General features: G+C 40.6%; 2 protein-coding genes across 3 annotated transcripts; both read right to left on the bottom strand.

Moving 5' to 3' along the window:
• Positions 1 to 764: 764 nt before the first annotated feature.
• LOC120033900 (cold shock domain-containing protein C2-like) lies at positions 765 to 4,962 on the bottom strand. Its single transcript, XM_038980280.1, has 4 exons — positions 4,727 to 4,962; positions 3,083 to 3,329; positions 2,741 to 2,863; positions 765 to 2,510 (listed from the first exon to the last, which is right to left on the bottom strand). Exons 2-4 carry the CDS (start codon positions 3,262 to 3,264, stop codon positions 2,336 to 2,338), a joined length of 480 nt encoding a protein of 159 aa, XP_038836208.1. The 5' UTR covers positions 3,265 to 3,329; positions 4,727 to 4,962; the 3' UTR covers positions 765 to 2,335.
• Positions 4,963 to 5,077: 115 nt separating this feature from the next.
• LOC120033899 (DNA-directed RNA polymerase III subunit RPC8-like) lies at positions 5,078 to 13,201 on the bottom strand. Of its 2 annotated transcripts, XM_038980277.1 has the most exons (7): positions 13,015 to 13,201; positions 12,619 to 12,733; positions 12,330 to 12,426; positions 7,636 to 7,722; positions 7,182 to 7,245; positions 6,744 to 6,960; positions 5,114 to 6,128 (listed from the first exon to the last, which is right to left on the bottom strand). In XM_038980277.1, exons 2-7 carry the CDS (start codon positions 12,727 to 12,729, stop codon positions 6,078 to 6,080), a joined length of 627 nt encoding a protein of 208 aa, XP_038836205.1. In that variant the 5' UTR covers positions 12,730 to 12,733; positions 13,015 to 13,201; the 3' UTR covers positions 5,114 to 6,077. The 2 variants fall into 2 exon arrangements, with proteins under 2 accessions (XP_038836207.1, XP_038836205.1); XM_038980279.1 differs by lacking the exon at positions 7,636 to 7,722 and having other exon boundaries at positions 5,078 to 6,128.
• Positions 13,202 to 13,941: the final 740 nt, after the last annotated feature.

Raw genomic sequence — 13,941 nt, 5'->3', positions numbered from 1 at the left:
TTCCTGAGTGGGCAAGTTACAGTTTTGACTTAAATCTGCTTGAAAATCTATGGCAAGACTTGAAAATTGCTATCTAGCCATGATCTCCAACACCTTGACAGAGCTTGAATAATGGGAAAATATTGCATAATACAGGTGTGCAAAGCTCTTATGAGACTTACCCAAGATGACTCAAAGCTGTAATCACTGTCAAAATGTGTTTCTAACATGTATTGATTCCGGGGGGTGAATACTTATCTAATCAAGGTATATAAAAACAAATGTTAGAATTTTTTCTTCCACTTTGACAGAGTATTTTGTGTAGATTGTTGACAAAAAATTGACAAATCAATTTTAATTCCACTTTGTAACACTAAAATGTGAAGAAATCCAAGGAGGGTGTAGACTTTCTACACAAAAGGGTTCTTCGGCTGTCCCCATAGGAGAACCCGTTTCGGTTCCACGTAGATCCCTTTTTTTATTCCAGGTAGAACTCTTTTGGGTTCCATGTAGAACCCTTTGTGGAAAGGGTTCAATCTGGAACCAAAAAGGTTTCTTCAAAGGGTTCTCCTATGGGGACAGCCGAAAAACCCTAATTAGAATCACATTTTTTTCTAAGAGTGTTTAGACACTGTAGGGAGAAGTCTTACCTCATCTATGCAATTACATATAAATTATTCCTGCTACTTCAGTCTGCACCGCTATAAGAAATGGATCTCACAGGTGGCTTATACACCCTTTACATTACCTACCCAGTATATTCATAGGTACACGTCCTTTAGTTGTATCTTATCAAATCAAATTTTATTAAAAGGTTAATGACATCTGCGACAAATACAATAATCTGGATGTCTTGACCCTTCTGCCAAAGGCCATTAGACCTTCCTGAATGACAACGGTCCAGTGGACTCACTTGTAGTTTGATCGACATACACTAATTGTGAAATCATCATGTGATTGTTGAGTACTGTATTAATTTGAACTATGTTCATTGTAATAAATTATTTTATATCATTGTCCCAAGTGTGACTTGTTATTTTTTTGTACAACAGATGGAAAGTATAACTAAGGAATAGGCATGTCATTCTAATGTCACATACTATGTATACACCCTTATCTCCAAAGATAAATACTAAAGAAAGATAACAGCCACCATAATTGTGAATCATAAAATGTTTTTAGTGCTCTTTCAAGGCTCACATAGAAATTAGGGTAAACTATAGCCACAGTGGCTTGTCTAACAGAAAATGCTCTGAACTGTGACCAATGGAAACCTAGCATTTTAACTAAAACTAAAATATGAAATAAAACAACCCAAAACAGTAAGAATGAAGGACAGAAAAATACATAGAAATAGCCTAAATATGGAGAAATGCTAAACATAATGGGCAGACATGAAACAAATACGAATAACGGCTCAGTAACAATCAAATGATCATTTCAGAACTTAAACAAATACATTAAAATGTATTTAAATTCCATTGACAGTGTGTTACAGCGTCTCTCAGACAATAGAAAAGTTTCAAATAGTTTCAAAAACCTTACAGTAATTTGCTCATACCATCATGGTGAGTTACAATTTGCAAACAGGACTACAAATTGCCACATGATAAAGCCTAATAGGAGTTGTAGTCGGTTCGGCAGTATTTCAGAATGGAAGTTCAAGTTTTTAAGTGCATTCGTTTGACTACAATTCCCAAAACTTAAACCCAGTAACCTCAAAACTAACGGATACAAAAAAATCGAAACAAAATGATCAAATAAATATATATTAATAAAAGGCAAAAATACAAAGATGGTTGTGTACCTCGAGAACATATTAATAGTGGCTTTTCCATTCACAGTAAAATATAAATTATTCGTCCAAGCTTTTGATTTTGTCTTACGCCCATCTCTCCCTCCCTTCTCGATTGCTCTCTCAATCAGACGTTTCCGATTCTGTACCTCTAAACCTTCATCAGTTATTTTCTCTCCAACCTCATTTTGATTTGACACCAATAGTAATGCTTCTCCTCAAAATGGTGTCGGATTTCTCATTCTATTTCCTCCACCACTCCACTCAGTCCCCTCACCCACTTCCAGTACCTTCAGGTTGAACATATTCTCCTCCCTTGGCTTTTATGACTTATCAATCCAGTCTGTACTAACCACGTCCTAGTTCACGGATGGCCAACTTGTGTCCTGAGGAGCCAGTCAGTGTATCTAGGGTTTTGTTCCAGCCCAGCTCTAGCACACCTGATTTAGACAGACTCTCCAGCACCAGTTGGCCGTCCCTGCCTGCCCTAGCCAGACCCCTCAACTTCCCACCCTAGCCCTCCCTGTAGCCAAGTGTAGATAAACAGGCCAGCGCTGAAGCCTAGCTCTCGTCTAGCTGGCTGATGATCTGGCCAGACCAGGTCTCATGCTTCGTCCCTGGGTTCAGATGAACTATCTTCACCTCCACGGCCTGGATCTTCAGGTTTTTGGGTGGGATCCGGGAGACTTTGTATGTGACCTCATCTCCTTCTACTGGGACATACTCGCCCTCGATACTGAAATAGATTGAATTAATGATTTAGATGTTCATTTACTGCACAATATGAATATGCAGTCAGTTCCTGCTCTGAACCTTGACACATTTTATCTGACACTGAACACTGATGTTCCATTGCTGCTCTGAGATAGAAAGCTGTGAACAGAATATTAAAAAAACAGGGCATTCTGTTCATTTTAGAAATTTGCCAAGCTAAAGAAGGCTGCTGTAGTGAGGAAGGCCACTCACTCAGAGATGTGAACAAAGATGTCATCTCCGCCATTGGTGGGGCGGATGAAGCCATGACCTTGTGACCTGCAGAAGCTCTTGCACACGCCCTTAAACGCTGGCCCTGAGGTGGCCCGCACCGTGCTGAAGAGAGACAGGGGAGAGAGCATCATGTCCACTCTCAACAAAACATTACATCAACACACCATATCCCTTCTGCTACTGCTTGTGGAAATAAATTATTCTCTAAGAAGTTAAGGAATGTATATATAAACATCATATAAGTGAACGATAATAAACATGCACTATCAAACCAATTCTAATACAGAAACGCATTCATGAGCAGCATATCTAGTTGCTTACGCTGAATAGGTGCGGTTGCGTTTGGTGGGCAGTGGGCTGGGCAGTGACCGGGGCTGGGGTGGCGCTCCCCTTTCCCACACACGGCTGCCCTCCCTCAAGAAGGGGAAGGAGAGGGAAATGGGTGCAGCCCGGGGGGAGCGCAGAGGGGCCTCTGAGGGGGACGTCAGGCTGGGGTCTGTCATGGCTGAGGCTCGGGCCAGGTCGCTCTTCTTACCACTCTTCTGGTTCTTCACCACCTGGCCTGATGCTGACACTCCAGTTATGTTAGTCTGCTCACTGTCTCTGCTTTAATATATCTTGCTATTGAGTACACATTTGTCAGTTTGTTTCAGCAAGTTTCTTAATGAAGAAAGTTGAACCAAAAGGAACAACTGAAACAAAGACAGATTTCATGAAGTTTATCCCTACTGCAGAGAACATTATGCATCATTCATAACAGCTTCATATTAAGATGGATGTTTGGATTTACATTACTGGACACTTATGGAGCCATTTAGTCAGACTACCCTGGTTAAGAGTATCAGCCTAGTGGCAATGTTTAACCAAAAATGACACTGGCAGCCTTTCAATTCATTACAGACAATTTTTACTTTCAAATGCCATACATTTCAACTGCCAACCATTCCTAAGTCTGCCCACAAACAATAACAGGCTCAACTTAGATATATGACTGTTGTTTACATTATGTATCAAGTCCTTCAAGCTCAAGAGGAGCACAGCTTTAGGAATTGCTGCAACAAAAGCAGTTAAATAAAGGTTAAATATATATATATATTTTTTAAATAAAGCAGCCATTGTGTGCCAAGACATGGTGGTGCATATTGATGGCATGTGCACGCAATAAGATAGGACACAGCACACACTCCAAGGCCAAGATGGCTTTGCATGGTTTAAGATTGTTACATTCTTTCGCTCTGCCTGCATCATCAAGGTTACAGTAAAACAGACAGCTCTGACAGCTCGAATGTTGAGAACGCCGTCGACAGAGCTGCTGGCAAAACGCTAGCTGTGTGTTTCTGACGTGAGCATGCAATACGGGAAAGCGTTGGATAATGACTGCAAACCAAAACATTAGGGCTGCTACATTGTAACACCAACATTGTAACACCGTTTTTATAAAGTTAAAATTAAAAGAGAGAAACAGTTAAGTCTATCTCTCTGGATACTTTCTCTGGGCTACATCAGAATTAAATATCTGAAATAGTCAATTGACTCGGCTCAACGTGTCTAAATATCACAAGAAAAATCCCTCTACGTGAGACATTCATAACATTGTATGATTCGTCATGTTGCGGAGGCGTGCATTTCGGGCTAAATGAATGACCAGTTTGCATTGCCAAATTATTATGTAATAAACACGCATATCATCCGACTTTTTCTAATTTCCAGAACATTCGAAAAGTCGGCGCGCGCAAACAGAGACGCTATAGGGATGAGAGGATGAGTAGCCTCGTCAAAGGTATTCTATAGCCAATAGTTGTCATTATCATACATTTCCTTTAGCCTATACTTTGGTCAAAAAGGCTGTCACACGTTAATGAATAGGCGATACAGATTTTCTACAATCCAAACAATAGCTGGCATACCCGTACTTGAATATTTGTACAATAATTTGTTTTGTTTTTTAAACATCGGTCTACTTACTGCATTGCTAGAGTCCGTTTTGTCGGTAGAGGACGGATGTGTGCCTTGTCAGTTACTATTATATAACATTAAATAAATAACAGTAAATACGCGTAGTCGCGCGGAATACCCTGATTTGCGGTGTGTTGTTGAAGCTGCGCAGCTGCCGCTGGCTGAGATTACACCGTGGCCGGGAGAATGGGCGTGATGTTTGTGATGTGTGTTTGCCGACAAATTTGTTGGCATAACAAGACTGCTATGCCCATACGCGTCAAAGCAGTTATTACATTAAACAAGTACGTGTTCGTATTGTAAACCATACTGATGTATTCCTTCATGTAATGGTGTAAGTAAAAATAACCAAAATCAAGATCAGAATATGATACATTCATTTGGCCTGGAAGAATATGGCTTCTACGCTTTATCAAAAACTGCTTCAGAGGACCAACTCTGAAAATACACAAATTACAGTGAGGTGTAGTGCTTGTGGGTTCACAACAACCCTTCCCAAGGACAGTAATTTTATGATATTTTTGGGATACATGTCCTATACACAATTATAAACTGGGTGGTTCAAGCCCTGAATGCTGATTGGCTGACATCTGTGGTATATGGCTGATATACCACGGCTATGACAAAACATTTATTTTTACTGCTCTAATTACATTGGTAACCAGTTTATAATACCAATAAGAAACCTCAGGGCTTTGTGAAAAATGGCCAATACTCTGCGATGCGTCATGCCTGAGATCCGTGGTATATTGGCCATATACCATCACCTCCTTGGGCGTTATTACTTAAATAACCCAACTCAAAATCATGCAAACAAAAATTATCACTGATGAAACACTATACTGGTCAAAAAGACATCACACAATTGTATATTTAGGCACACTCCATTATTTGTTCAACTGAACACTCACAGACTACATGGTGACACTAAATAGGCCAATTGGGGCCCTTTAGTCAGTCTTTCTTACGGTCATGTGCACCGGGTGTAAATGCTGGTGCGTTAACAGTTATGGTGGTAGTATTTACAATATACAGGGGGAAGTGGATCTACACCTTTGCAAGTGAGGCAGTTCTCCAGGTCCCCGGCCTGTGTGCTCTATTAGAAATCCTTGCTACTGGTCCCTTGTCCTTGGGTCTGCCATTCCTATTATGGGAATCCTGGCTCCTCTACTTGAGCCCAAAGTTCTGTGTCTATTAGCCTTGTGGACACTTCACAGAGTCCTGTTTCTCCAGTGTTAAAGTCACAACCTGGGAGGAGTGACTGAGAAGAGTCCAAAAAGAAGGTGTATGTCCAGCAGGTGGGATGAATACTTGACAGCTGTCTCCCCTGTTTTCTCTACTGTAATGGTCTCTCCTTTCGCTAGCTGTTCCACCAGGACAGGAGGCCCAAGCCTGGCTCGCTAATGGTACCCTGATACACAAGAAAGGCAGGGAGGGAAGGGGTGGAATTAATTACTGACTTATAGTATTGAAAAATACCTTAAAATAGTCATTTGTAATAAGGATGTATGATGCAAAACCAAAAGTACACCTATGTGAAGGACATCACTATGCTGCTAACAGTTTTGCCTTCTCGAACGAGTGGTCCTTTGCTTCGCAAGCACAAGTGACCGCCCTACTTGACAAAGTACTAACCAGTTGCACTACCCAAAAGGTACCAATTCTGCAGTAACATCACCATAGACTAAAATAGACAGCTCCAGTGCCCCAAAGCTTGTTTTAGCCTGGGCAGCACCATTGAGGACTTTCAAAATGTTTAAGTAGTCAACTGGGTGGGACTTCCTATGGGTTAAGGAAAGATCACATAATTTCATCCAGGTCATCAGGAGAATTCAGCCAATGAATTATACTCCTGATCAAACATTCCATACTTGCTCACTGGACATTTTGAGTGAGCTTACCGGTACCATTTAACTCAATCACATATACTGTAAATGGATACTTGAAATTATTTAATTCACAACAATAGTAATTCAATCTTTTGTAGTGTGAAATAAGTCTGTTCTATCAGTGAGCGCCTTCTTACTAGCAGTGTGTAAGGGGCCTCTTTCTTCTGGCCACCCTCCTCTGCTCCTGGAGCTGCAGGGGTGTCGGTTGCTGCGGCAGAAGGGCCTGTGGGCGACGTGTCCAGGAAGACTTCATCTGTGACCCGGAAGCGGATGTCCTCACCTTGGTCCATGTAGAGGTCATGGGCCCCTTCGTCCGTCTCATACTCCCACACCCACACCTGCTCCGCTTCATCGCTGAGGCAGCAGTCAAGGAGCGCTTGCTAGATTGCTTTATTTTCAGTAGCTTTTACAGGTAAACTAAAATGTCTATCAGATAGCTATCAACATGAGGAGTTTAATTAACATTTACACAATTGTATTCCAGAGCCATCTACTGCAACTCAGCTTTAAGCAACAAATTGTCAAATGCACACATTGGTAAGAAATACACAAACACACATCACTGGGCAGGATACAATTTTGCAGGCTGCTGTAGGGACTCTGGGGGAATGACGATGTCATCAAAGAATCCTAGGCTGACTGTGAAACAAAATATGGCAGTGTGAACAAATCTATACAGACTGCCACAATGTTATACTTCATACTGAGACATTCTTCCTGTTGATCCACTTTATACATTGAGAGAGAGACAGGGTCGGTAGGAAAACCACTGCAGTGTGTACAGACTCCTCTGGGGCTGTGACGCCAGAGTATAAAAAGCATCTGACCCAAATTAGTGTATCAGCAAATCACAGCATGTTCAATTGTTCTTATTTTCACACAACGAGGCCTATTAGTCCAGAATAGACATAGGTATATGCGTTATGGACAATGCTGTTGCACTGAGTCATATAGGCTATTAGGACTTAACATTCAGATGGGTGGGGAGAAAACTGGAAGATGGGGGGAAAGATGAGGTGTTTCTCTCACCATGTACTCCTTCTTGACTGCAGTACTTGATCTTTCCAACAAGAATCTCATCCAAGAAAGGGTGGAACACAACATACCTGAAGTGGACTAACAGAGTAGGGAAAAGATAAGGTCACATCAAAATGGACAGTCAGTCCTAAGAGAAAATCCCTGCCCAGAAACAACTCCTAGGCAGTGACCTCCAGGCACTTGTGTAGATCTGATAGTAATATGGTGCAATACGGTGAAAGTTCCACCTAACCTATCAGAGGGCAAGGTGGAGCTACTTATATAACATATGGAATGCCGTTTGGGTCTTTGCATTTCAAAAAAAGATACGCATCAATTAAGCTTTTAATTTGACGTGTCAAATAAAATTCTATTATAGAATGTTGTGTGAACTAAATTTGCATGCGCAAGCCAAGCACCACCACTACAGTCAGTAGCACGGTCAAAGCTGGGGGAAAAAAATCTGCAAACAATCACACACATCGGCCACAACGTGTTTACAATACCGCTTTGGTAATAAGCCATTATTTGTTCGACTGAATTGGAAAACATCAGTGTGAGCATTTGAAATAAGATCAGGATCAAACGAACAGGATCAAAAATGTTAGCTAGGTAGTCCAACATTCTCCCAGACTGCAACCATTCCAGAGGCAGGGGAGAAAGGATGGTGAACCTGCTGCTTCTGACACCTAGCTAGTAACCGAAAGGTTGCTAGATCGAGTCCCCGAGCTGACAAGGTAAAAATCTGTCGTTCTGCCCCTGAACAAGGCAGTTAACACAATGTTTCTAGGCCGTCAATGTAAATAAGAATTTGTTCTTAACTGACTTGCCTAGTTAAATAAAAGGTGAAATATATATATATTTTTTAAAGTCACTGGTCCAATGAACGTGTTTATTTTCGAATGCTCTGCATGGAATTATTACTTCGTCTTAACCTGTATTTTTTCTACCTTAGATAACACAAAGTAATAATTCTATGCAGAGCGTTAGAAAATAAACACATTCATTGGACCAGTGACGTTTTTATTTTATTTGTATTATTTTGCACCATTTTGACCACAATTATTGCATGAATATTGATCTACAGGTAACAAGTGAATACATTTGTGGGCTCAATCCTAAAACAATGTATTCACTTGTTACCTGCAAATCAATATTCATATGAAACATGTAGGCCTATCAGCGACGTTAAGCAGGTTTCCATCCAACCATTTCATGCAGATGAATTACACATAAAAAAATTAACTCACAGCAGGCCTGATGGACAGCACATTTGAGGGCAAAATGTCAACACAAAATACACTAGACAAGGGTGGACAATTTTCTTGCCTGTGAAAGATTATGCAATAATCATGGTCGAAACGCCGCAACTATTGATATAATAACCATCATGTCGAGGTTAACTTGGATTCACGCAATGATATTTTACGTTGCAGCCTACTACCACCATGCCATGGAAAAGCATGAAGAGTTTATAGGAAGATTAAATAAACAATGATGGTGGTCAAAACTATGATTTTCCTGTGTTTTATATATACAGTTGAAATCAGAAGTTTACATACACTTAGGTTGGAGTCATTAAAACTCATTTTTCAACCACTCCACAAATTTCTTGTCAACAAACTAGTTTTGGCAAGTCGGTTAGGACATCTACTTTGTGCATGACACAAGTAATATTTCCAACAATTGCTTACATACAGATTATTTAACTTGTAATTCACTGTATCACAATTCCATTGGGTCAGAAGTTTACATACACTAAGTTGACTGTGCCTTTAAACCGCTTGGAAAAGTCCCAAAAATGATGTCATGGCTTTAGAAGCTTCTGATAGGCTAATTGACATTATTTGATTCAATTGGAGGTGTACCTGTATTTCAAGGCCTACCTTCAAACTCAGTGCCTCTTTGCTTGACATCATGGGAAAATCAAAAGAAATCAGCCAAGACCTCAGAAAAAAATTGTAGACATCCACAAGTCTGGTTGATCCTTGGGAGCAATTTCCAAACGCCTGAAGGTGCCACGTTCATCTGTACAAACAATAGTACGCAAGTATAAACACCATGGGACCACGCAGCCGTCATACTGCTCAGGAAGGAGACGCGTTCTGTCTCCTAGAGATGAACTCTCCTTCCAGACTCACATCAAACATCTCCAATCCAAAGTTAAATCTAGAATTGGCTTCCTATTTCTCAAACAAAGCATCCTTCACTCATGCTGCCAAACATACCCTCGTAAAACTGACCATCCTACCGATCCTCGACTTCGGCGATGTCATTTACAAAATACCCTCCAATACCCTACTCAATAAATTGGATGCAGTTTATCACAGTGCCATCCGTTTTGTCACCAAAGCCCCATATACTACCCACCACTGCGACCTGTACGCTCTCGTTGGCTGGCCCTCGCTTCATACTCATCGCCAAACCCACTGGCTCCAGGTCATCTACAAGACCCTGCTAGGTAAAGTCCCCCCTTATCTCAGCTCGCTGGTCACCATAGCTGCACCCACCTGTAGCACGCGCTCCAGCAGGTATATATATATCTCTGGTCACCCCCAAAGCCAATTCCTACTTTGGCCACCTCTTCTTCCAGTTCTCTGCTGCCAATGACTGGAGCGAACAACAAAAATCTCTGAAACTGGAAACACTTATCTCCCTTACTAGCTTTAAGCACCAGCTGTCAGAGCAGCTCACAGATTACTGCACCTGTACATAGCCCATCTATAATTTAGCCCAAACAACTACCCCTTCCACTACTGTATTTATTTATTTATTTAGCTCCTTTGCACCCCATTATTTCTGTTTCTACTTTGCACATTCTTCCACTGCAAATCTACCATTCCAGTGTTTTACTTGCTATATTGTATTTACTTTGCCACCATGGCCTTTTTTTGCCTTTACCTCCCTTATCTCACCTCATTTGCTCACATTGTATATAGACTTATTTTTCTACTGTAATATGTTTGTTTTACTCCATGTGTAACTGTAACTGTCGCAATTGTAAATGAACTTGTTCTCAACTTGCCTACCTGGTTAAATAAATGTGAAAAAAATAAAAAAATAAATGTACATACTTTGGTGCAAAAAGTGCAAATCAATCCCAAAACCACAGCAAAGGACCCTGTGAAGATGCTGGAGGAAACAGGTACATAAGTATCTATATCCACAGTAAAACGAGTCCTATATCGACATATCCTGAAAGGACGCCCAGCAAGGAAGAAGCCACTGCTCCAAAACCGTCATAAAAAAGCCAGACTACGGTTTGTAACTGCACATGGAGACAAATATCGTACTTTTTGGAGAAATGTCCTCTGGTCTGATGAAACTAAAATAGAACTATTTGGCCATAATGACCATCGTTATGTTTGGAGGAAAAAGGGGGAGGCTTGCACCCCCGGCAGCATCATGTTGTGGGGATGCTTTGCTGCAGGAGGGTCTAGTGCACTTCACAAAATAAATGGCATCATGAGGAAGGAAAATGATGTGGATATATTGAAGCAACATCTCAAGACATCAGTCAGGAAGTTAAAGCTTGGTCATAAATGGGTCTTCCAAATGGACAATGACCCCAAGCATACTTCCAAAGTTGTGGCAAAATGGCTTAAGGACAACAAAGTCAAGGTATTGGACTGGCCATCACAAAGCCCTGACCTCAATCCTATAGAACATTTCTGGGCAGAACTGAAAAAGCGTGTGCGAGCAAGGAGGCCTACAAACCTGACTCAGTTACACCAGCTCTGTCATGAGGAATGGGCCAAAATTCACCCAATTTATTGTGGGAAGCTTGTGGAAGGCTACCCGAAACATTTGACCCAAGTTAAACAATTTAAAGGCAAAGCTACCAAATACTAATTGAGTGTATGTAAACTTCTGACCCACTGGGAATGTGATGAAAGAAATAAAAGCTGAAATAAATCACTCTCTACTATTATTCTGACATTCCACATTCTTAAAATGAAAGTGGTGATCCTAACTGACCTAAGACAGGGCTTTTTTACTAGGATTAAATGTCAGGAATTGTGAAAAACTGAGTTTAAATGTATTTGACTAAGGTGTATGTAAACTTCCAACTTCAACTGTATTTACACACTATGAGGTTGGAATAACACCATGAAACTGAAAATAATGATAATGCCCTCTTATTGTAAGCACTGTTTGAAAAGAGCGCCTGAAATTTCAGCCTGTTTTGGTGGGATGGAGTTTTGGCCTGCCTGGTGAAATGATTTGATATTAAGATACAAAATGGCTGTATTGGGCCTTTAAGTACACTGTACACTTGCAAATGTCCAATAAATAAATATCGAGGATTGACATGATCGGTGTTTGGCTTTATCAAATAAAAATGATCTCGCGCTTATCCACATCTCATCATATAACCTACTCTGTCAACTTTATAAGTGAACTGTTGTCTAGAGAGCATGTGCAAAAACCAGATTGAGCACGTTTACTATTTGTTGTAACAGTTTGTGACAAAACCATCGGTCGAGTTTAAAATGCAAGGGAAACATTGAACTTCCATTTTTTATTCAGTACAAAGAAATGTAAGCACAAAAGGGCTTTTTATATGCACTGTCATCACACAGCTTTTTATCTGCAACAAGTCCGTTTTATGGAAACCCACCTGTGCTGGGAAAATGTGCATAATATTTTTATGCTGATTTTTAAATATTCGCATCAAAATCTGTCGCAAATTGTAATTTCCTTACCTTTGGTGTGGGAAGCTCCATCACCTGGAAATATGTAGGAATCCTCCAGTTTTGTGATGTCATACAAACAGATACAGAGGCCAACCTGGTAAACCACCTGTGGCGATGCAGGTAAAGAACAGCCAAACATAAATAAAGCAGATAAGTTAACAAGACTACAATGTCACAATTGTGTTAGGCTAAACAAAGCAAACAATAAAAGATTAACCCAGCTGACAATATACAGAACCTCTGTCCACTGATGAATAGGGGAGTAGGTTACAGTATCTTTGGTACTGCATCCTCTCACCTTATTGGCCAATTTCTTGTTGAGTTCTTCGGCTATGGCTTCATTGAACTGCCGCTGGAAATTCCATGGGGGGATTCTGACAGTGTCAACCATCTCCACTGCCACGAACATAATTCTGGTCCGAGGAAAAACAAGAAACAATATAAGTAGCTATGAAATCACAGAAAAATACCTTTCAGACAGGGTGGTATGACAGTAAGTCTGCCATGTGTTAAAGTGCTATAGCACAGGTACATTTACCAGCTAGCTAGCTACCTTATCATATTAAATTCCATTGTTACAGTGTAATGAAACAATGTAGCTAGTAATGTATAACAATTTCATCAAGAAACATAACGTTATCTCTCTAGCTAGCTAACACAGCATCACGGTCCTGAAACGGTTAACGTTACCTACCTTTCCTTGCAATCCTTTAAACTACTCAAATTATTTAAATTCGGACAATGTATCTTCAACTGCAAGGATCACCATCTTATTAGTTTGAATAAATACTGGTATCATAGATAAATTGACACCAAAATCCCCATCTTGGTGTCGCTAGCTTCATAAAATATTTTTTTACACGTGTTATTGATTTACTACATTATCGTGACCGTTTACGGCAGGTCGCAATCTTAAAGGCACAGAACGCTTTTTTCAGCAATTTTATTTTAGTATTTTGTTCGTCAAAGTTCTTGGCTTCCTCCTCTGGTCTCCTTTCCTTATCTGGTCTACTGATCTGAGAACTCATACATTTGTTCTCACTTGCCCAGTTCTTCAACATAGTGTAGAAAAGGACACACAGAAAGGAAGCCACTTAATACTGTTGAGATACACAGTATTTGTCCTTGCACTCAGTCATGCTGTCTTGCAGTTTCCTCTGAATGATGTACCTGGGAAATACTTACATTTTAAAAAACATTTTTTTAACAGAATACAAACACATGAATAGTGAGATTCCCTTGAGGATTTACCCTGGTTGTATACCAAAAGACTCAAACTTGTCTGTTTCCATCTACGCAGACCGGCACCAAGTCTCATTGAGCCATGGCTCTGGCGGACCTGGCCTGATTTGGTGCCAAGCCATGTATACATTTCAGCTGGCATTTACATAACACTGGCTAACTGTGAACTTCAGCACCTTCTCACAAATCAACTGTCTTGAATGACGCAGAGGTTGTTGATTCTGCTCGCTCAGTCTTTAGTGTCACACTCCTGAAGGAAATACAATTACACTGGAGCTTACATTTAACATAAAACACTGGCAACCCACTGGTGTGGGGGTAGAGATCTTCATGGGTTCGACCGAACCCAAAATTTGGCTCTAGGTCTGGTTGTCATCGG

Source organism: Salvelinus namaycush, chromosome 41 (genome assembly GCF_016432855.1).
Source record: "Salvelinus namaycush isolate Seneca chromosome 41, SaNama_1.0, whole genome shotgun sequence".
Lineage (NCBI taxonomy): Eukaryota > Metazoa > Chordata > Actinopteri > Salmoniformes > Salmonidae > Salvelinus > Salvelinus namaycush.
This window is presented reverse-complemented; position numbering and strand designations above follow the sequence as displayed.